The sequence below is a fragment of the Protopterus annectens genome, chromosome 10.part0, assembly GCF_019279795.1.
Source record: "Protopterus annectens isolate FY-2018-M chromosome 10.part0, PAN1.0, whole genome shotgun sequence".
NCBI classification, from domain to species: domain Eukaryota; kingdom Metazoa; phylum Chordata; order Ceratodontiformes; family Protopteridae; genus Protopterus; species Protopterus annectens.
In genome coordinates this window covers 1,608,633,733-1,608,658,572 of record NC_056744.1, presented here as the reverse complement: position 1 = coordinate 1,608,658,572, position 24,840 = coordinate 1,608,633,733, and the positions used below count along the sequence as shown (strand labels likewise).

General features: G+C 43.1%; 1 protein-coding gene across 1 annotated transcript in view; it reads left to right on the top strand.

Moving 5' to 3' along the window:
• Positions 1-21,673, top strand: part of LOC122813786 (keratin-associated protein 5-4) — a 172,850-nt gene extending 151,177 nt beyond the window's left edge. Inside the window, exons 4-5 of the mRNA XM_044086289.1 lie at positions 3,570-3,716; positions 21,053-21,673. Coding sequence (XP_043942224.1) covers positions 3,570-3,716; positions 21,053-21,175 — 270 coding nt within the window. The 3' untranslated portion in view covers positions 21,176-21,673. The remainder of the gene's footprint in view (positions 1-3,569; positions 3,717-21,052) is intronic.
• The last annotated feature ends 3,167 nt before the right edge of the window (positions 21,674-24,840 follow it).

The window sequence follows — 24,840 nt, the reverse complement described above, 5'->3', positions numbered from 1 at the left end:
TATGAATATATTTAGGAAGTGGGAAGAAAAGTAACTATGGGGTACCTCGATTTACTGATGTATATATCTAGGGAATGGTAAAGCACTGTCACTAGGAAGGATAGAGATATCATGCTACCAGTGGCTGCTGTAGTCCTAAACGCATGGTGTGGTTAACATGGCAGCAGTTCAATGTCCTCTTTCTGTCTGGGATGGATGAGCTGGCATCTGCAACTCATTCACGTCCCACCCCATCCCTGGCTTTTCCAGTTTCCTGTACAGTTAATTAAACACAGGTCCCCTGGGGCATAGGCAGGGCTTTGTCCCTGTATTCTGCAGAGCTGGGTTAGATTTTGTTAAATAAATGTTCATTTAAATTGTTAAATGATCAAGTAATTTCTCAGAGTGTGCAATAATGGCTGTGGCTCATTGATCAGACCATCTCTAATACTCCCTTGAAGACAAAAGACTGATGAAACAAATTAATCGATTGCATGTGATAGTCCTAGTAGTTGGCACAGACATTGAGGTTGCAAGCTTTAGTTCTTGTTGTATAGGGTTTGATTTCCCTCAGTCCTCATTTGCCTACTGTCTGACCTTGAGCCAAGTCCCTTAACCAGGCATAGCTCTCCGGTCACCCCATGAAAAGGGACTGTGTACCCAGAGGGCCTACCTTGTTAACAAATGGATATTATTTTGTGGTTTGGTTTTGAAATCTATAGAGTTGCTTGGTTGAGTAATCCAACCATCAGTCCACATCCCCTTTTCCCATTTTTGCTCATGGGGTCAGGGTGTCATTTCAACAGTGACAACCATCAAGATCCAAGGTTTACACTGTCAGGTGTCTAGCCCTACTGTGGCTGTTCTTACACACACACACACACACACACACACACACACACACACACACACACACACACACACACACACCTAATTTAAGAGTGCCCAAATCCACCTACTGCATGTCTTTATAATGTGGGAGGAAAACTGAGTACCTAGAGGAAACCCACACAAAGACAGGGAGGACATGCAGACTCTGTACAGAAGGCACCACAGATGAGAATTGAACTGAAAAACCTGTTGCTGTGAGGCTACAGTGCTATCTGCTGTGCCACTGTCTGGTTGAGTAACTAAGACAGTAAGCCAGAAAGGAATTGTATACGTAGTTTACTTAGATTTCAACAATTCATTTGATTAGGTTTGTGAGTAAATCGGACAGTTTTGGAATGGGTCCTAGGAAGGTAGCATCAGTAAAGCACTGCCTACACAAAGGGATACAGAGGTACTAGTAAATGGAGTTTACTCATAGGGAAAGAGGGGCCAGTGCAGGATAATCCCCTTTCAGCATTTTAAAAGTGCCATTGTAGAACGTCTATAGGCTTAGGATTTTTTTTTTCTGATGAAGACATAAAATTATGCAACATAAGACGGTATATATGGGGATTTGATATACATGCAGGACTGGTGTAAAACAAGAGAGTTTAAATTCAGTGAAAAGTGTGAATTAATGCATCTGTAAACGATTAACCTACAGAAGGAGTGACTGGAACAGCAATAATAAGAGTAGAAAGGGGCCCAAAGTACTTGTACCATGTGATCTGAAGTTGAACAGGCATCATGGCAGTGTCCAAGAAGTATTTCAGAAAGGAGGTGGAAAGATTAGGGATATGGTTGAAATCATTGTGTCCATACAGCTGATATGCATGAGAACAAGAAGATGCAATCTGAAATAGAACATAGGAGACTCTGGAGAAATGTCAGTAATTTTTGTTTATCAGGGAAAGAGTGATTTATGATTTGGACATCCTTCCTAAAAGGCCAAAGCATTAAAAAAACTGTGACTAAATTCGACAGTGCATGGTGCAGGCCTAAAACAGCTGTTTTTGTCAGAGGAAGAAGTAAGCTTGCTAGTTAAACTGCACATCCTAGTTATCATGATGGTAGAGAAATGCCCAGACTAGGCAGGCCAGGTGGTATGTTTCTGTTATGAACGTCTGTGTGGATCTCCACTGCTTCTTCAGCTATGTATTGAATTCCATGATGTCAAGACCCACACCCATGCAAAAGATAGGTAGCACCTCACAGAACATTACTGTGTGTGTGTGTGTGTGTGTGTGTGCGCGTGTGCGCGTGTGCGTGTGTGCGTGTGTGTGTGTGTGTGTGTGTGTGTGTGTGTGTGTGTGCATTCCTCACTGAGACCCTTCCCTAGTTATGCAGGTTCCAGTTACACTGTCATGATTTCTCTTGTACCTTCATAAATAAGTACGTAAAGCTGCTTGCCCCATTTGGCTACTTTTGCAGTGATGACAAATTCCCTGCCTGTGCTTCTAAGTCATGGCACCACACAGGCATCTTAACACCTTCCTGTCCACTCTCATTTTTAATTTCTCCAAATCCTATGGGTTTTTAATACCATGACTGGAACAGCCCCCATTCCTAAATCAAAGTATGATTAAAGTTCCTAAAATTAGTATTGTTTCAGTCTTTGATGTCAGTCAGAAGTGTTCATCAGTAGTTCTGTCCTCATGATAACTGAATCCCCCCATAAAATGTCACTCTCATTCACTCATGGGGCCTTCTGACACTGCTGTATGGCATAAACCCTTCTTATACTGGGGGGAAGGGATTTTGGTAGCATGTAGTTTTGGTTCAAGCTACAATAGACTGAATCCCATTGTGGCAGTTTGCATACATTTTCCAGTGTACATTGTGTTAGGCTGCACTTAAATAATGTATTTTAATTTATTTGGTTTGTTTGATGACTGGAGTTGTGGATTGATCCATTATAGACCCATTTCACCTATAGCCTGGAATTTACAATCATGCCTCTCAACTGTCCAGATTTTCACAGAATGTCCATACTTTTTCCCTGTTCCTCATAAAATCTGTGTTTTTCTGGCAAATCGCTGGGGTGATCTGAGGACTGAAGTCACTAAATAGTGACATACATTTGAGTTTCAGACTTCATATCCTTCAGAAAAATGCATGCTAAACAAATTCTGTTATTCTAGCAACAAGTTTATAAGAGCAACATTTAAAATCTGTCCCAATTTTTTGGGCCTTTGTTCTCCTATTATGTCAGGCTTTGTCCAGATTTCTTGAGATAGGAGGTTGAGAGGTATGGTTACAATAGAAAACTGAGAAGGTAGCAGAGCATTGTAAGAAATGTTGATTACATTACAAAATTGTAGTTAAAGTAGCATATTGAAAAATTATTACTGTACAGATATAGCACATAACAGAGCATTAACAATTGCTTTTTATTTTCCTTTCAGGAAAAGAAGTGAAAGAAAAATAAGATGAAAGGAACCAGACTGTGTGAAATAGAAAAAAAAAATGAAATTGCATAGTATGGGAAGAAGGAGAAAAGTGTAGTAAATATTAAAGGAACCAGACTGTGTGAAATAGAAAAAAAATTAAATCTCATAGTATAGGAAGAAGGAGAAAAGTGTAGTAATATTAAAATAGATTTCTAGACAGTTAATGTCTTTAGCAAAAAGAAATGGTACATGAAGTCATATTAATTCATATCTCAAATTGACAAATGCAAAGTGGTCAATTTATTATTTATTTTTATCTCCCACTAACAGACGCAAGGAATGTGTGTGGACTGCTGTTCCTGTAGTAAGGGTAATCAGCTAGGACTCTCTGATTGTTGTCTGTCTTGTGCAGAGACCTGTGACTGCCAAGTTCCATCAATGGACAGATGTCTTGATGACTGCTGTCCTCGGAGAAAAGTAAGTGCTCATTGAATTCAGTATTTGCATGTGGAAATGTTATCATTTTTTTTTTTGTAAAAGAAACATGGATATTATTTCTTACTTAGTAATAATAGTGCTGTCATTAATTATACTACTAGGATTGTTGCACTTGGTTGTGTTGCCATTGTATTTTTCAGGTCTTTTCAACACTTTTGTATGCTGAATTTATTCTTAGTATTTACTCCTGTTTGTAACCATTTATTCCTTGCAGTTCAGCTCACAAAGAGAAAAGGTGGCCTGTGTCACACCTGAAAAGAGTAATTTGACCAGTGTAGTAAACAAAGTTAAATAACTGCATTAATGAATGAATGCTAATAAAAAAGTACAGATAATGGACTGACCACTTAGTCCAGTACTGTGGTCCAGAAGTGGATGATTGTTTTTGTTTGTTTGCTTGTTTTGACCAGGAAAGTCCGACAGGGCAGTTCCTATTTTCAGTGGAGACACAAGGAGAAAAGCACTGCAAAATTACAAATACAAAATTAGTAAAATGTTTGCTGTAGAGTTTAAAAATAGGTTCAGTGACAACACTTTTTATACAGGTATATTCAATGACAACAATTTAAAATTTGCTAACATGAAGTAAATATTTACAGTGTTAAGAACTGTTATGTTAAGAAATTAAAGTAGTTATAGTTAAGGATGTGAGGTGAATGAGGTAGAGAGAGAGAGGATGAGCAGTCAGAGCCGAAGAAAGTGTGTTTTGGTTAGTGGGCGGAGACGGTCATAACTAGGAAATGGATGTTAACAAGTTTAGGGATGCATTTAATGATTGTATAAATGGATGCAGAAAGACAGTACAGGTTGAAGTGGAGACTGAGTTTATATAGTGAAAAAGACTGAGAGAAGACTAGACCGGTGAACAGGATGATCAGAGGTATCAAACTCATGGCACTGATGAAAAAAGCACAGACCACTTTGTAAGATTGTGGCCATCATCTGAGTGTGTGTTAATCCTTGTACAGCCTTCGTAGTTATTTGAGTTTGAGACCCCAGGCTTAGATACTGTTTGAGCAAGACTTTGAAGTTGTTTACCTTTTTTATATCTGTTTAATATGAGTAGAAATGTTGTTTCATATTTTTGACATATAGGTTCATATGTAGGTACTAGGCTATCTGCCCGAAGGCATTTATAAGCCTAGCCGAAATTTGTTGGCTTTCGCTGCCCCCTTAGATTAGTTCCCTGTGCCTCTGTCCAGCAGAGCTATTGAAGTGATCCCTGGGGTAAACTTTCTGTTTCCCATCCACTCGTCAAGGTCTCTCTTGAAGAGGGTTAGTGAGGAGCTCTGCCTAATGTAGATTGGAGTCTTGTTCCAGAGCATGGGAAGTCTCTGGGACAGGAATCTATCCCTCCAGCGCATCCTATTTATTGTTGTGGTGAGGTTTAGATCCCTGGAGCATGTGGCTGGAGGGGATATGGTTTTCTTTAGGTGAAGCATGTCCATCAGTTCTGGGTTGGACATGGCCTTGTATGTCAGGCAGAGATCACCTCTGAGTAGGCAGTATGCAACCAAGGTTTTGCACCAGTATACAACTCCGCACAGCTCCTCGTGGTGTCCTGCAGAGTGATACAAGCAACAGAGAGACCCAAGAGAGACTTTTCCAGATTTAAGTATTTTTTTCTTTTTTTTTTTTTTTTTGCTCAGACTGCCTTTGCCTGCCTAAAAAGTGAATTTCTAACTGATCTGTGCTTTAAAAAGTTTAAATTGCATTTGCCTTCTGCTTTTTACAGTTTTTGCACTTGTTTTATATCAAGTTAAGTTGTTTTGTATTGTATAACTGTAGTAGGCTACACACTAAAGTGCACTAGCCTGTTTATAGCATTTAATGTGTTTTCTGTGTGTTTTTCTGCTGTTTCCAGAAAAAAAAAAAAAAAGAAACAACAAAAAAAATATTCTCTTTTCCCACCTTTGCTGAACTAGATTAGTCAAGATTTCAGGTTTTGCTGAATTCCGGACTGTGGTATAGTTTCCTGTGTTGCCCATATCCTTACTTGGATAGGAGGAAGCTTCTCTGTTCACCAGTGAGAGTGGGGAGCTTTGAGCAGCCTCTCTGTCCCTGGAGGAGTGGTCTCAGCCCTGAAACTAGTAGCTTATTGGCCGTTTTGGGTCAATTCCTATCTCTTTCAGTTTCCCTGCTTTAAAACCTGCATTTGTGTGGTTTTGCATGATTTTGCGCATAGCGCAGCGTCGGGCAGCGCCACTTAAACGGGTTTAAACTATTCCCGGCTCCACAGAGTCTGCTCTTCACTTTTTCCCTCAGAACTATTCTAAATCTCAAAGTAAACACTCTATTTTCATTCTAAAGCCCTGCAGTTGCTTGTATAACTAATCTTATAAGTAAGCACTAATAAACTAAAGCACTACACCCTCTTATACTCCCTTTAAGTACTTGGCTCCCTATCTGTCCTTTTTGATCAGTCAAAAAGTAGTTCCTTATACTATTCTGGCATGTCCAAAAGTCAGTTTCGGGTTTACTCTCCAGTCCAGCTGGTGAATCTGGGAATCTTGAGGCAATGTTACAACTGCCTTATGTACACAGACCACCCTCTCCTCCTCCCAACAAGCTCAAATGTATGTGAGAGATGCAACTATATAGCCAAACTGGAGGCTGAGCTCTCTCAACCCAGTACTGGTGCAGTCAGTCAGGAGGAGAAGGTAACCACACACACTACAAATACAGTCTCACATAGACCTTTCGCAACAGCAAACCAAACACATAAACACACAAAAACATACTCGGAGGCTCTAAATAAAAATCTGCCCAAGCAGCAGAGACCTCCAAAGCAGACATCCAAGCAACCGCTACCCGACAGCAATACCCACGTATCACATAGTTCACAAAGTCAGTGTGCCACACAGTCACAGCCCTTAAGGCTAATCAACACACCTAATACACTTGTTATAGGTGACTCTATTGTCAGACACACTGACGTCCCACTCAACAGGCTGAACAAGGAGAAGGTCACTGTAAGCTGCCTGTCGGGTGCCAGGATCTGCCACATAACACAAGCACTCAGGTCACTCCAAAGCAAGTACAAATATGACTCCGTCATTGTCCATGCTAGTGTGAATGGCCCGAGACATACCTTCCTGGACTACATGAAAAGAGACATAGAGGAGCTCTCTGATCATGTAGCCCAGGCCGGTATGACCCTGACCTTGAGTAGCATCTTACCCTCACCAAGAATGATGCCACAGTATAAAGACAAAATGATCAATTTTAACAATTGGCTAAAGTATTGGTGTCATTCAAAGGGGATCCAATGTCTGTCAACCTGGGATGACATGCTCGACAAGCCACGTTGATTCGCTAGGGATGGCTTGCAGCTGTCACCCCTGGGCTTTCGAATACTGGCTAAGGCTCTTGCCACCCCCATAGTGCCTTTTTTAGGCAAGGCTCAAAAGACAAACCCACCTCCATAGACAACACAAAGAAAAAGAAACTAAGGGTAATGCTGCTCAGTGCCAGAAGTCTAAACCTCAAGATGCACACACTCAAGGCTCTCCTCAGTATGGAGAATATCGATATCTGTGCAGTAACAGAAACCTGGTTCAAGGCTCCCGAGAGCACCCCAGCACTACCAGGTTATACCTCATACCATGCTTTTCGGCCCCAAAACTCGGACCAAACCACAAAAGGAGAGGGGAAGTATCCATATTAATCAAAGATACCCACACCTCCAGGTTAGTGGCACTGCACGAAGCATTGGAGACCATCCATGTGCAACTAATAGTGGGCAAAACTGCCTTTCAGTTTGTAGCCTGCTACAGACCACCCTCCCAAGCTCAGGAACCCCACTCAGCTTTCCTGAGAACACTGGAGAATATGAAGATCTCTCCAAACACCATCATATTGGGTGACTGCAACTACCCAAACATAGACTGGGAGCACTACTCAAGCCCCAACACCCTCGCCCAACAGTTCCTAGAATTTATAAACTCAAATGCTATGGAACAACTGGTCACCACTCCCACAAGAGGGGAAAACATATTGGACCTGATCATCACCAACATGGGGACTCTATGTTCCATACCAGAGGTATACCCCTCGTTGGTAAGATCTGACCATAAATGAATCTCACTGGACATCCATATCCCGTCCCCACCCCCAGCCAAGGAAACCACGGTGAAGAACTTCTCAAAAGCAAACTTCACACTTCTCAAAACCGAGGTGGAATCCTTCAAAGCCCCCGGGCCAGTGGAAAATACGGCCCAAACCGCAGAATCATTTACAAATGCATTCTATGGACACCTACAGGAATGCATGGATTGTGCTATCCCAAATAAAACCAAGACTCACTCCTCCAAAGGCAGGAGACCTGTCTGGTGGACCCCAGCCATAAATAAGCTATACAACAGAAGGAGGAAGCTACTACATGATAGAGCAAAATCCCAAAAAGGAAGGCATCTCTGATCAGTACTAGCAAGAAACTACGATCCCTCATAAAATCATCTAAGGCCAGCTTCGAAAGAAAAATTGCACAAGACGCTAAAGATAATCACAAGGCCTTCTTTAGTTATGTCAGGAACCTGGGTGGCAACTCCCAGATATGCTCTGAGTTGGTGCAAAATGACAAAAAATACACTGAACCCACAGACATTGCCAACATCCTGGCAGACAGGTTCAGTGCAAACCCCCCCCCCTTCCCCCCCAAAAGAACAAATGTCTATCCCAACAGAATGTAGCCTCCCTGACATTACAGATGCACAGGTGAGAGCTGCCCTATCCAAAGCAAAAAACACAGCATTAATGGGACCGGACGGTGTCCCAGGCTGCTTCTTACACGAGCTCCAAGAAGAACTGAACCCTCACATAAAGTCACTGTTCAATCTGAGCCTTACTACAGGATATGTACCCAAGGAATGGCGTACAGCAACAGTGGTCCCACTCCAAAAAGGTGGTGCCACAACGGACCCTGGAAGCTATCGCCCTATAAGCCTGACTAGCCTGGTCTGCAAAGCTATGGAGCGTATCATCATGGAACTCATAAACAAAGACATTGGGAACCTCCAAATACTGGATCCTACCCAATTCGGCTTTATTAAGGGCAGATCTTGCCTCTTGAACCTGGTCGACTTCTTTGAAACAGTCACCAAGGTAATAGATGAAGGAAAGGTAGTCCACATAGCCTACCTGGACCTCACAAAAGCCTTTGACACAATACCCCACTCGGACATCATAAATAAGCTCACCAGCTTAAATATCAACCCCTGTGTCACAAGATGGGTTTCAAACTGGCTCAGGGATAGAACCCACATGGTCAGAATTGCAGGTGCCGTGTCAGGCTCTAAACCAGTTACAAGTGGCGTCCCACAAGGCTCAGTTCTGGGACCTCTCTTGTTCGGTATATATTTCTCTGAGGTACAGGCTAACACGGGAGGACTATGGCTGACCAGGTTCGCAGATGACTGCAAACTGGGTGCCATAATCGACTCGCCGACTGACACAAGCATCCTCCAAAAGGGTCTTACAGAGATGGATAACTGGTGCAGGAGCCATGGCCTAAAGCTAAATGCCAAAAAGTGCATAGTCATCCCCTTTGGGAAAAACAAAGTGCCCACAAATTACCACATAGATGGTAATCCATTAAGTACGTAAGAAGTAATTAGGGATTTTGGGACCCAAGTAGATAGCAGTCTCTCCTTTGACAATCACGTTGCCAAAGTGGTTAGAAAGACCTTCTATATAGCCCACCTTATCACGAAAGGGTTCACATCTAGATCAAGAGAGGTCATTGTGCTCCTCTACGTATCACTCATCAGGCCCGTAACTGAATACAATGCCCCATTTGGGATGTACCTTACCCGACACCTGCAGCAACTGGAAAGACCCCAAAAGTACCTCACCAAGAGGATCAAGGGACTCAAGCAGATGCCCTACGCAATTAGGCTAAAGAAACTCCAGCTCTACTCAGTTGCTTACTGCTTACTCAGAGGCGATCTGTGCCTGACGTATAAAGCCATGTCCAAACCAGAATTAATGGACATGCTGCACCTCAGGAAATCCAAATCCCTTAGAGCTACATGCTCCAGGGACTTAAACCTCAGCACAAAAGTAAATAGGACATGCTGGAGGGACAGATTCATATCCCAGAGGCTTCCCTCACTCTGGAACAAAATCCCAATCCATGTTAGGCAGAGCCCCTCAATGACCCTCTTCAAGAGAAATCTTGACGAGTGGATGGGAGATCGTAGGTTTACCCCTGGGATCTTTTCTGTGTCCCTACTAGACAGAGGCACAGTAAACTAAACTTAAAAGGGCTATCTTCTGTGACCTACTATACAGAGGCACAGTCAACTAATCTAAAAGGGTGGCGTAAGCCAAACACACTCTGGCTAGGCTTATAAATGTCCTAGGGCAGATAGCCTAGTATCAACCTATGAACCTACAGCTGGAGTTTCTTCAGTTGAGCTGCATAGGGCATCTGCTTGAGGCCAGTGATCCTCTTGGTGAGGTACTTCTGTGGTCTTTCCAATTGTTGCAGGTGTTTTGTAAGATACATCCCAAATGGGGCATTGTACTCTTTGATGGGTCTGATGAGAGTGATGCATAGAGGGGCCCAATGACCTCTTTCGATCTGGATGCAAACCCTTTTTTGATTAGGTGGGCCACATAGAAGGATTTTCTAACCACTTTGGCAATGTGATTATCAAAGGAGAGGTTACTATCTACTTGGGTCCCCAGATCCCTTATTATGTCTTTCGTATTTAGGGGGCTACCACCTATGTGGTAGGTTGTGGGTACTTTGATTTTTTCCAAAGGGGATGGCTAGGCACTTTTTGGCATTTAGCTTGAGGCCATGGTTTTGACACCAGGTATCTGTCTCAATGAGACCCTTTTGGAGGATATCTGTATCAGCTGGAGAGTCATTTATAGCCCCTAGTTTGCAGTCGTCTGCGAACTTGGTCAGCCATAGTCCTGCTGTGCTTGCCTGTTCCTCTGAGAAGTATATGCCGAACAGGAGGGGTCCTAGGACTGAGCTCTGGGGAATGCCACTTGTAACCGGTTTAGAGTCAGACCTTGCTCCCACAACTCTTACCATGTGGGTTCTGTCCGTGAGCCAGCTGGCAACCCATCTCGTAATGCAGGGGTTTATGTTCAGGCTGGTGAGCTTGTCTATAATACCTGAGCGGGGAATGGTGTCGAAGGCCTTTGCAAGGTCTAGGTAGGCTGTGTGGACCACCTTTCCCTCATCTATAGCCTTGGTAACTGATTCAAAGAAGTCCATCAGGTTTAGGAGGCATGATCTGCCCTTAACAAAGCAGAACTGGGTAGGGTCCAATGTTTGGAGGTTTCCAATGTCTCTGTTAATGAGATCCATGATGATGCACTCCATAGCTTTGCAGACCAAGCTAGTCAGGCTTATAGGGCGATAGTTCCCGGGATCCATTGTGGCTCCACCTTTGTGGAGTGGAATAACCATTGCTGTGCACCACTCTGTGGGCACGTAGCCTGTGGAGAGGCTGAATTTAAACAGTGTGTTTAGGTGAGGGGTTAGTTCATCTTTGAGCTCGTGTAGGACTCAGCCTGGGACACCGTCCGGTCCCATTGATGCTGTGTTTTTGGCTTTGGAGAGGGCTGTTTTAACCTCAGTGTCTGTGATTTCAGGGGCACTACATTCGTCTGGTATAGTTCTGGGCCCTTTTGGGGGTGAGAGGGGAGTGAAGTTTGCACTGAACCTGTCTGCCAGGATGTTGGCTATATTGGTCAGTTCAGTGTATTTTGTGCCATTCTGCACCAACTCCGAGCAGATCTGAGAATTGCTACTTAGATTCTTGACATAGTTAAAGAATGCCTTGTGGTTATCTTTGTGGCAATTTTTCTTTCGAAGCTAGCCTTGGATGATTTTATGAGGGAACGTAGTTTCTTGCTGATACTGATCAGGGATGTCTTCCCTTCTTGGGATTTTGCTCTTTTTCTGTACTAGTTTCCTCCTTCTAGCTTGTTTATGGAAGGGGTCCACCAGACTGGTTTCCTATTCTTGCAGGAGTAAGTCTTGGTTTTGTTTGGGATAGCACAATCCATGCATTCTTGTAGGTGCCCGTAGAGTGCATTCGTAAAGGATTTTGCAGCTTGGACAGCGTTATCCTTTAGCATGGGGGCTTTGAAACTTCCCACCTTGGTCTTAAGTAACGTGGTTTGCTTTTGAAAAGTTTTTCACAGTGGTTTCTTTGACTGGGGGTGGTGGCGGAATGTGGATATCCAGAGTGATTAGTTTATGGTCAGAGCTAACCAGAGAGGGGTTGACCTCCGGTTTGGAACACCGGTCGCCCATGTTGGTGATGACCAGGTCCAATATGTTGTCACCTCTGGTGGGGGCGTTGACCAGTTGATCCAGGGCATTTGAGTTTATAAATTCTAGGAAATGTTGGGCAAGGGAGTTTGTACTTGAGTAGTTCTCCCAGTTAATATTTGGGTAATTGAAATCACCCAATATCAGGGTGTTTCGTGGGACCTTTATGTTTCCCAGTGTTTCCAGGAATGCGGATTGGGGGTCCTGGGACATGGTGGGTGATCTGTAGCAAGCTATAATTTGAATAGCAGTTTTGCCCATTGTTTGTTGCATGTGGATGATCTCTGAAGCACCGTGCTGTGCTACTAACCTAGTGGTGTGGTTATCCTTGATGAATATGAATACGCCCCCCGCCTTTTGTATTTTGGTCCAGGTTTTGTGGCCGAAATGTATGGTATGAGTTGTAGCCTGGTAGTGCTGGGGTGCTCTCTGGAGCCTTAAATCAGGTTTCTGTTACTGCACATATATCGATTTTTCTCCATACTGAGGAGTGCCTTAGTGCGTGCATTTGGAGGTGTAGACTTCTGGCATTGAGTAGCATTACCCTCAGTTTTTTGTTACTTGTGCTATTTATGGCAATGGGTTCGTCTTTTGAGCCTTGCCTAAAAAAGGCACTATGGGGGTTGCAAGAGCCTTGGCCAGTATTTGAAAGCCTAAGGGTGACAGGTGCAAGCCGTCTCTAGCAAAGCAGTGTGGCTTGTCGAGCATGTCATCCCAGGCTGACAGACACTGGATCCCCTTTAAATGACACCAGAAGCTTAGCCAGTTGTTGAAATTGATCATTTTTTTTCTCTATACCGTGGTATCATTCTTGGTAAGGGTAGGATGCTACTCAGGATCAGGGTCATACTGGCTTGGGCTGTCTTGGTTCCTGTGTTTCTCCATTTTCCTTGTTTGGTCAAGGGGAAGTTTCTTTACTCCAGTGAGGGTGGGGAGTACTGAGCTGCCTGTTTGTCCTCAGAGGAGTGGTTTAAAGCAGTAACTTGTAGTTTATTGGCCATTTTGGGTCATTTCCTGTCTTTTCTAGCCCCCTGCTATAAAGCACGCTTTGGCGGGCTTTTCTGGCTATAGAGAACTCAGCACAGCTCCTCGTGGTGTCCAACAGAGTTCCTAGAGCAGCAGAGACCAGAAAAGACAAACTTTCCAGATTCTAAGTATTTTTTCTGCATTTTCGACTTTTTAAGCCTTTCGACTACTATTTCTGCCTGTTTTATTCTGTTATTACCTGTTTTCACTGTTTTAATAGCTTGAATTGTTTGTTGCACTTGCTTGTTTAAGTTTTGCTTAAAAGTTAAACAACAGGCTAATACATTCAAGTGTACTAGCTTTTGATAGCAATTAGTCGAAAAACGCAGCATTTATTGTATTTTCTGCCTATTTGAAAAAAAAACTTGAAAAAAACAAAAAAAATACTCTTGTTTTCCATACTTTCCTAATAGTTTGTTCCAGTGATCAGATTTTGCTGATCCCTGGGCTTTGTCTTGGTTCCTGTGTTTCTCCATTTTCCTTGTTTGGTCAAGGGGAAGTTTCTTTACTCACCAGTGAGGGTGGGGAGTACTGAGCTGCCTGTTTGTCCTCAGAGGAGTGGTTTAAAGCAGTAACTTGTAGTTTATTGGCCATTTTGGGTCATTTCCTGTCTTTTCTAGCCCCCTGCTATAAAGCACGCTTTGGCGGGCTTTAGTGCGATTTAGCGCGGAGTTGCTACAGGAGCACACAAGAGCAGCGGCGGTTAATCAAGGTTAAACTATTCGGGCTGCCTAAAGTCCACTCTTCAAATTTTCCCTTAAAACAGCCTTCCTTGAACTGTACTGCTGATCAAACCACCGTATTCTATATCTAGAAAGTTCAGCTGTACTTGATTCTTAAGTAGACTATTCTTTATCTGTAAAGACTAGCACTTGCTCCTAAAGTATTTTTTTACTTTGATATAGCACTTTTATTATACATAGTACCCCACTAGCCAAAACCCCTTTTCGATCACCCACATCCCCCGGAGTCTTTTCAAAGTCCTTGTCTATTCCTTCTAGCATGTCGAGGGATCAGTTGCTAGTGTCCTCTCCTGCTCAGCTGGTGAATCTGGGAATATTGAGGCAATGTTACATTTGCCTCATGTACACGGACAACCCTCTCCTTCTTCCACAAAACACAAATACATGTGAGAGATGCAACTATATAGCCAAACTGGAGGCTGAGCTCTCTCAACACAGGACTGGAAAGAACAGACAGGAGGAGAAGGTAACCTCACACACCACAAACCCAGTCTCACATAGTACTGTCAATACTTCAAATCATACACATAAATACACAAAGACATACTCGGAGGCTCTGATCAAAAATCTACCAAAACAGCAGAGGCCACCAAAGCAGACACCCAAACAACTGCCACCTCAGGACACAACACATTCAACACATAGACCACATAGTCAGTGTGCCAAACAGTCACAGCCCTTAAGGCCAAACACAATGCCATACACACTCGTCATTGGTGACTTCATAGTCAGACACACTGACGTCCCGCTCACCAGATTGAGTAAGGAGAAGGTCACAGTAAGCTGCCTGTCGGGCGCTAGAATCCGCCACATAACGCAAGCACTCAGGTCTCTCAACAGCAGGTACAAGTATGACTCTGTCATTGTCCACGCTGGTGTGAACGACCTGAGACGTACCTCCTTGGACTACATGAAAAGAGACATAGAGGAGCTCTCTGATTATGTAGCCCAGGCAGGTATGACCCTGACCTTGAGCAGTATCCTACCTTCACCAAGAATGATGCCACAATACAGAGACAAGATGATCAGCTTTAATAATTGGCTTAAACTCTGGTGTCATTCAAAGGGGATCCAATGTCTGTCTGCCTGGGATGACATGCTGGACAAGCCACGCTGCTTCGCAAGGGACGGCTTGCACCTGTCACCCCTGGGCTTCCGGATATTGGCAAAGGCTCTTGCCAACCCCATAGTGCCTTTTTTAGGCAAGGCTCAAATTCTAAACCTACCACCCTAGTACACAAAAAAGGAAAAAAACTAAGGGTAATGCTGCTCAATGCCAGAAGTCTCAACCTCAAGATGCACGCACTCAAGGCCCTTCTCAGTATGGAGAACATCGATGTCTGTGCTGTGACTGAAACCTGGTTCAAGGCTCCAGAGAGCAGCCCGGCACCATCAGGTTTTACCTCATATCATGCGTTCCGGCCCCAAAATCCGGACAACACCAAGAAAGGAGGGGGGGTGTCTATATTCATCAAGGACACCCACACCTCAAGGTTGGTGGCAACACACGATGCATCGGAGACCATCCAGGTGCAATTAACCATAGGCAAGACTGCTGTGCAATTTGTAGCATGTTACAGGCCACCCTCTCAATCTCAGGAACCTCACATAGCTTTCCTGAAAACACTGGAGGGGATAAATGTATCTCCAAACACCATCATACTAGGTGACTTCAACTACCCAAATATAGACTGGGATCACTACTCAAGCCCCAACACTCTAGCCCTAAGGTTCCTAGAGTTCATAAACTCAAATGCCATGGAACAACTAGTCACCATCCCCACAAGAGGAGAAAACATATTAGATCTCATCATCACGAACATGGGGTCACAATGTTCAACACCGGAAGTATACCCCTCGCTGGTGAGATCAGACCATAAACTAATCTCACTGGAAGTCCACATCCCCCCCCACCTGAGATAAAAAAGACCACAGTGAAGAACTTCTCAAAAGCCGACTTCACACTTCTAAAGACTGGTGTGGTCTCCTTTAAGGCCCCCGAGCCTGCGGAAACCATTACTCAAGCCGCTGAATCACTTACTAATGCCTTCTACCAGCACCTACAGGACTGCATGGATCAGGCAATCCCAAACAAAACAAAGACACTTTGTACCAAAGGCAAGCGTCCAGTCTGGTGGACCCCAGCCATAAACAAACTCTACAACAAAAGGAGGAAGCTACTACAAGATAGAACTAAATTCTTAAAAGGGAAAACACCTTTGATCATTATAAGTAAAAAACTAAGAGCTCTCATAAAATCATCCAAGGCAAATTTTGAGAGAAAAGTCGCTAAGGACTCAAAAGACAATCATAAGGCCTTCTTTAGCTATGTTAGAAACCTGGGAGGAAACTCCCAGATATGCTCAGAATTAGTTCAAAATGATGTAAAAATTACTGAACCTACAGACATTGCCAACATACTGGCTGACAGGTTCAGTGCAAACTCCCCCCCCCCCAAAAGGTGAGATATCTATACCAGAGGATTGTAACCCCCCAAACATCTCAAACGCTCAGGTGAGAACTGCTCTCTCCAAGGCAAAAACACAGCATCCATGGGACCAGATGGTGTCCCCGGATGTGTGCTCCACGAACTCAATGAGGAATTAAACCCACAGTTAGGGCAGCTGTTTAATCTTAGCCTCACCTCAGGATACGTGCCTAAGGAGTGGCGTACGGCAACTGTGGTCCCACTTCACAAAGGTGGTGCCTCCACTGACCCTGGAAATTACCGTCCCATCAGCTTGACAAGCCTGATCTGCAAAGCTATGGAGAGGATCATAATGGAACTCAGAAATAAAGACATAGGGGACTTGCAGACTTTGGATCCGACCCAGTTTGGCTTTGTCAAAGGCAGATCATGCCTTTTAAACTTGGTTGATTTTTTCGAAACAGTCACCAAGGCCATTGATGATGGAAAGGCAGTCCACACAGCCTACCTTGACCTGGCAAAGGCTTTCGACACAATACCACACTCGGGTATCATTGAAAAACTCACCAGCTTAAATGTAAACCCATACGTTACAAGATGGGTTGCAAACTGGCTAAGTGACAGAACCCACAGGGTCAGAGTTGCTGGCGCCATGTCAGACTCAAAGCCTGTCACAAGTGGTGTCCCACAGGGCTCTGTCCTGGGCCCACTCCTGTTCGGCATCTACTTTTCAGAAGTACAAGCAAACACAGGAGGATTATGGCTGACAAAATTTGCAGATGACTGCAAACTGGGCGCCATAGTTGAGAACGCATCTGACACAGATATCCTTCAGAAGGGTCTTATAGAAACGGATAACTGGTGCCAGAGCCATGGCCTAAAGTTAAACGCCAAAAATGCATAGTCATACCCTTTGGGAAAAACAAGGTTACCCCTAGCTACCATATAGGCGGCAACCCACTGAGCTCAGAAGAGGTTATCAGGGATCTGGGGACCCAGGTTGACAGTAACCTTTCGTTTGACACTCACGTTGCCAAAGTAGTTAGGAAGACCTTCTACATTGCCCACCTGATCATGAAGGGATTCACATCTAGATCAAGGGAAGTCATCGTCCCCCTGTACTCATCACTCATCAGACCAATGATTGAGTACAATGCCCCATTCGGAATGTATCTGACACGACACCTGCAGCAACTGGAAAGGCCCCAAAAATTCCTCACCAAAAGGATAAAGGGTCTCAAAAATATGTTGTATGCTGCCCGACTGAAGGAACTCCAGCTCTATTCAGTCGCTTACCGTCTGCTCAAAGGTGACCTGTGCCTGACATACAAGGCCATGTCCAACCCAGAATTGATGAACATGCTTCACCTCAAAAAATCTAGATCCCTCAGAACTACAAGGGCGGGAGATTTAAACCTTGACACTGTTATTAATAGGACGTGCTGGAGGGACAGATTCATCACCCAGAGACTCCCTATGCTGTGGAACAAAATCCCAGTACATGTAAGGCAGAGCACCTCGCTGGCTTTGTTCAAGAGAAATCTTGACCAATGGATGGGAGATCGCAAATATACCCCAGGGATTATCTCAGTGTCACTGCTTGACAGAGGCACAGCAAAATAATGGGCATAGTATCCTCCAAACTAAAGGGGTGGCGAAAGCCACAAAACTCTGGGCTAGGCTTATAAATGCCCTTGGGCAGATAGCCTAGTATGAACCTATGAACCTATCAGAGAGCTCCTCCATGTCTCTTTTCATGTAGTCCAGGGAGGTACGGCTTAGGTCATTCACACCAACATGGACAATGACAGAGTCATATTTGTACTTGTTCTGGAGTGACCTGAGTGTTTGTGTTATGTGGCGGATCCTGGCACCCGACAGGTAGCTAACAGTAACCTTCTCCTTGTTCAGTCTAGTGAGTGGGACGTCAGTGTGCCTGACTATAGAGCCACCTATTACTATTGTTTTGGGTATGTTATTTTGCCTTAATGGCTGTGATTGTGTGGCACAGTGGTTTTGTGAAATATGCATTTCATGGTTTGTGTTGGGGGGTGGAGGTTGCTTGGATGTCTGCTTTGGAGGTGTCTATTGCTTCTGCAGATTTTTATTTAGAGCCTCCGAGTATGTTTTCGTGTATTTTTATATGTTTTTTTTTGCTGGTGCTGGTTTCATAGGTCTATGTGAGACTGGTGGTATGATTCAAGTAATTCCCTTCTCCTCTTGACTGCCTAGTCCAGTCTTGAGTTGAGAGAGCTTAGCCTCCAGTTTGGCTGTATAATTGCATCTCTCGCATGTATTAGTGTTTGGTAGAAGGAGGAGAGGGTTGTCTGTGTACATGAGGCAATTGTAACACTGCCTCAAAATGCCCAGATTCACCAGTTGGACCGGAGAGTACAACTGGAACTGCCCTTTGGACATGCCTGGATAGGTACAGTGAACTGTTTTACTGATTGGCTGGTAAGGTCGAATAGAGATCCTTGTCCTTCTCTACAGTATTGGGGGGGGGGGTCTAGTCCTAGGGTTTATTAGTGCTTGCTATGAGTTTTGAGCAAGTGCCGGTATGAAAAGTGAATGGTTTGAGTGCTTATTTGAAAGTTTGTCTAGTTCCAAGGGAAAAATTGAAGAGTAGACTTTGTGGAGCCAGGAATAGTTATACCCTAGCTAACCGGTGCTGCCCAGCGCGCAAAACCTTGCAAATGCGGGTTTTATAGCAGGGGAAATGAAAGAGATAGAAATTAGCCCAAAATGACCAATAAACTACTAATTTCTGGGCTGAAATCCGGGAAAACAAGTATATTTTTTTCTTTTTCTATTTTTTTTCTTCAGAAAATAAAGCAGATGCAATAAAAAAAACACTTAAAATGCACAGAAATGGCTATCACACTTGAGTGTGTAGCCTACAACAGTTAAACAGGTAATTTAAACACAAAAACAACTTTGTTAAAGTGCAGGCAGTAAAATAAGTACAATATGTAGCCGAAACAAGCTTTTTAAATCACAGAAACTCTAGAAAATCGGCGTTTTAGGTGGAATTAGCTAAAGGCAGCAAGATAATGCAGAAAAATGATACTTAATCACTCCAAAGTCTCTCTTTTGGCTCTCTGCTGTTGTAGAACTCTGTGGGGCACCAGACAGGAGCTTTCTGAGCTGTATACTAGCACAGTGAGAGTAGAGGGGATTTCCAGCAGTGTTGTATAATTTACTAGTAGCTTGTAGAAGTTTATTGCTAGAAAGTCTGTGGTAGTTGAGTAGTACAATAATGTTTTCTAATGCTCAGAATTTCTGAGGAATGTTTAAGAGGTTGTGAGTCGGTAAGTTTGGTTTGACAATTCAAGCCATTTAGTTATTCTAATGCCAGGCAATGATGCGTATTTTAAGAAAGGTTGGTTGCCAATTTACCTACTTTATAGAAGCATAAGATCAGTTTAGATTTATAAGTAGTACAGATGTTTGTTAGAATAGGGAAAGCATATAATAGTGTTGGAATAAGGCAGGCTGATACTAAAGTAGTCCTTGTACTGTCTAACATTACTTGGCCCTGTACAGAGCAGCAAGTTATTGATGAGTTTTATTAGTGACTTGTGGTATGTAATTATCAAACTGAAGGTTGTCAGCAATTATGACTTCTAGTAGTTTGGTTTGGTTTCCTGTTTTGATTATAGTGCTTTTGCATGAGGAGCTATGAATTGTATGCTTCTGGTTAAGTAATTTTTTTGGGGGGTGAAGAGCATGTGTATGGTTTTATTGGAGATGATGAGTAATGGAGAGTTTTTAAGACAAGATTCCCTGCTTTTCATTGGCAGTGAAAGAGTTGTGGATGATCTTCTGAAGTTCAGTTAGGGAAGGGACAGAGCAGATAAGGGTTGCATCACTAGCATATTCTATGCAAATGCCAAGTTTGGTGGCAGTGTGAAGTTTGTGAAAATGTTAAATGGGCCGGGGACTACCATAGAGCCTTGTCCAACACCAGTAGGAACTAGAATGGTGAGAGATGTTGCTGCTATTTAAATGCTTGTTGGCAATTAGAAAGGTAGCTCTCATTTGGGGGGTGGGTAGCTGTGGAACTAAAAAGGAGAGATAAAATTGGAGCCAAGGTAGGCAAGTTCATTGAAATGTTTTTGGTGGGACACTGGGTTCAAGACTTTCGATTAGTCAAAGAAACATGAGGAGATTAAGTTGCCTTCATTTCAGTTTGAGTTAATAATATTTGTGAAGTTAAGAATAGCAGTGGTAGCACTGTGGTTGGATCTAAAACTGTGTTGGTTATTGAAAAAGAGAGTGTTCTTAGTTAAAAAATCACATGAATGTATTTCTCTAGTATTTTTGAAAGAGGTGATAGGATTGCATTGAGTCTGTAGTTAGTAAACTCGGTTGATGCACCACCTTTGTAAAGCAGTATTATAAAGAAATGTTTCCAAATGGAAAGGACATGGTTTTCAGTTATTGACCAGTTGATTATAATGGAGATTGTGAAGGCTAATTCATCTGCAGCAATGTATTTAGAGAATTGTTTTGTTCTAGAATTTTAGACACAGAGTTTATCTGCTGCAGGCCTGTCTGTAGTAGAATGGCATTCATCCTGGACATCACACTCAGCTAACAGAATACGTGAAAGTCCAGTTTGCATGTTCCTCCATCTGAACAAAATCCCTGCATAGCAACTCTGAAGCTATTGAAAAGGCTTTCGGAGATTTATTGAATGTTTCTCCTATTGAAGAAAATTGCAAATGATATATTAATCCAGTCTCCATTTTGTGTCCTTGTGTTACTGTACTATATCTCATCTGCATCTCCTTATTTTTATATTTATTTATTACAGCTGTGTGATATTGGGAACCTCTTGGCTTGCAACTGTTGTCCAACCTGTGATTGTGCCTGTGCGTGCCAGCCACCAGACTGCGAAACCATCAACTGCATCTGCTTTGAAATCCGAATGAAGTAACAAACCTCAGTGGAGCTATTTAGTAGCGGTGATTAATAAGTGCAAAAGAAAAGAAGAGTTGTACTTGGAGGCTCACTGCTGCATATTCCTGTTCAGTGTATATCATTTTTTACAACTGATGTCTTCAAAGTCTTAACTGTCATGGCAGTGGTATAACCTGTCATGCTAAGCAGGAAGTGTTGCCCCTGGTGCCAACTATCATTCAATTTTTTTTTTTTTTTTTTTTTTTTTACAAAAGGAGTGGTGTTATTCTTATCAGACACAATATTTCTGGAATCTGGCATTTAATGCTTTGGTTGTGGTAACTGAAAAATGGCCTGAAAAGTTTGCAGCAAGATGCCATATTTATCATTTTCAGAAGAAAATTAGTTTTTAAATTAACTGTGCCTTATTTTTAAATTCTTTCTACAAAACAAATTCCATTTCTTAAAGATTTTATGTATATTATAAAGAAATACTATTGTATGTAAATAGCTTAAAATGTTATTTTTATACAGATTGATTGATTGTTTTTTGTGTGCTTTGCTGCAACTAGATTTCAGTCAGCAAGATTTTTATATGTTATCTTTTATTGCTTTCTCTTTTTTTAAGTATAAACAACTCCAAAATGGTTGCTTACAGTTGCATGGATAGTGTACTGAAGTTATCTGATGGTGTCTTTTTCATCTAATTCAGCGTATAGTTGTTGGATCTGGCCAGATCTGACCTCGGGGGCCCTATGCCAAAGTTTTGGATCTGAGAGCTCTGACTCCTCCCCTACCCACAATTCTCCTCTCCTGCATGAATTACCTTGAATCTCATTTGCTGCCTAACTAAACTGGACTTGTGGACAAAGAGCTCCATCACTTTTCATAAGTGAAAATATTTTCCTCCCTTTTGAAATGTTTGATACTAATTATTAGGTTAGAATAGTGTTAGTTTCTTAGTGGTTGTTAAGGTTAGAGTAGTGTGATTTTTTTCAGATTTTTCTATTGTGTGTGTTCTTAAATTTAGTATTAGGATAGTTAGTGAGCAAGTTAGTTGCTTATAGATAACTTGTAGTTCAAATTTATATACGCTTTTTTTGCTATTTCATATTCTAATGTCAACAGGTTTTAAGAAATGTTACTCCAGTGGGCATAAAATACCCCTCAATACCCTCACGTGCAGTGTGTCTACTGTTTTGGCCTACCCATGTGCCAGATTTGTGCTCCATTTTTGCTGTATTTAGCACCAGAGCCCTCCAAGGGAGAAAGGAAAACAATTTACCTTGAAAGGCCTTCTTCCCCCATAGACGGAGTCCAAAATGTCTTTGGACCTGAAATCAACCACCTCTTTCCATTCCTCCATGAAAAGGAAAGATTGAAGGAAAAAAGAGAGAGAAATGAATGGAGACAAAGCAAGAGAAAAATCTAAAGAAAAGAGACATGAAGATCACTCAGATAAAACTAAAAAAAAGGTTTCTCGACCCCACAGCTATTGCAGGATCTGGTGCCTAAGGGTTCAAGACAGTCAGATGTTACAGTCCCTAGGATCCAAACTTCCTCCTCAAAGACCTCTTTTTCACCTGGGCCCATCAGCTCCAGGCTTTATTCACCAGTATTGCAAAAATTACCATTGAGGCCTGCTTTGCTAGCCTCTTCCTCGAGGTCTGGTTGATCTACTAGGAGCCTCACTAAGTTTGGCATCAGCCGAATGATGAGGAAGTTTTTGATGACTCAAATTCAGCTGGGAGTCCTTCTGGCTCCGTCCCTGAGGAAAGGATAAGGATCAGCCCCTTCCACCCTGACTGTTCAGCTTCCTATGCCATCTCCATTTTTGGAGCCCTTGTATGTGAGATCCAACCCTCCAGCGGTATCGGCTTCAGAGTTGATAGCCCTGGAGTCTTTGGCTTTGACATCTTCTCTCATTCACTTGACACTGATGCAGTCAGGTCAAATGGAGTCCTGGAGCCAGAGCATCAGTGTTGGAACTCCAGTGGTGGAGTTGAACCCAAGGATTTTGGAACCTTCTACACGGCTTGGAGTTGAGAGGGCTACTGACTATGTTACTTAGGTGGCCCGTCTTCAGTTCCATTGGCTGAATCCACTTTTAAGGCTGTGGAGAGGGCTTTGGCTGGACCAGTATGACTGGTATATGCTAAGAGTTTGGATCCATCTAGACTCCCTCTGAAGACAGATTCTACTTCCTCTCTTTCTGGTAGACGGGGACAGATGGATCCCTTAGGCTTCGAGACTACTCTGCATTCAAGTTCCACATCCAGTTCCAATGTGTCTCATTCAGGAGTCCCAAGGCACATTCCCCAGAAGAGGACTTCTAATGGGAAACATATTGACTCCTGTTCTGAGTCTGTCACCGAAGACACAGACTTAGATGAGGGAGTAGGTGCCCCAAAGCCCCCCCCCCCAAAAGATGTCTCTTGTAGAAATAGTTGATGAAATAGAGGGGGAGGGATGGTCCACTGAAACTTCTCCTTCTAATGAGTCAGTTTTTCTCGAAACCTCTGGTTCGAGCCCTTCAACATCCTGGGTGGTCCCTCCTTCCAGTGCCTTAGTTGACCTCATTACTCAAAAAGCCTGGAAGGGACATGATGTGGCAGAGCCATCCCAAGGAAACCGGATAGAATTCTAGTTACCCCAAGAAAGAAAACACTGGACTAAGGCCCCCCTCCCCACGTAAATGCCATGGTAGTAGCAGCAGCCACAAAAAAGTCCTGTCTGAAGAGACTTCCTTTGTCCATTTCCCCAACAGAGAGTCAAGAAAGTTGAACAGACTGGGGAAGCAGACTTATGCTTCAACCATTTTTCTCCTCTTGAGCTGAACTACATGACTCACCTGACACATTTCAAATTCCCTGATGGGTAACCTACTGTCGGATATCCAAAAAACTGTGGATGCCCATTTGTCTACCTTACAGTCATTATCAAATGTTGCCATGAGACTGCTATCTAATGCAGCAGATGGTGCAGCCCAGTTAACCGGCACAGGTATTACTATGCAATATCGCACCTGGATGCAGCTCTGTGACTTTGTGGAAAGCTTTAAGACACCCTTCATAAATGTCCCCTACAAAAGCTTCACTGTATTTGGACCAAAAGTCAAGGATATGCTTACCAGGAGTGAGCAGGCTGTTAAGACCTTGTCTGCCTTTGGAATCTATTTTTCAGCCCCTCAGAGTTCATTCTCCAGGAATCAAAGAGGAGGAAGAAAAATGTGGTTAAAAAAAATCTCAAGGTTTTTACAGGACACTCCTGGAGACAGGCCTTCCAGAGTCAGAGGAAGCAGCAATTTCATGGGACATTGCCCACAGGATAGAGACGGTCTTCAAAACCAAGGTTTCCATGGGCCATTCACTAAGAAACCTTATCAGGATCCCTGAACACTTGCTCAACTACTGCACTCTAGAAGCAGCCGTGGGACGCTTCTCCTTCCACACACAGGATAGAGACGGTCTTCAAAACCAAGGTTTCCATGGGCCATTCACTAAGAAACCTTATCAGGATCCCTGAACACTTGCTCAACTACTACACTCTGGAAGCAGTCGTGGGACGCTTCTCCTTCCACACTCTAGCCTGGCAAAATATAACTTCCAATTCCTGGGAGCTAAGGATCATTACCAGAAGTTATAAAATAGCCTTTATAGAAGCCCCAAAGGAAAACAAAAGACTCCCATTACTCCACCCACT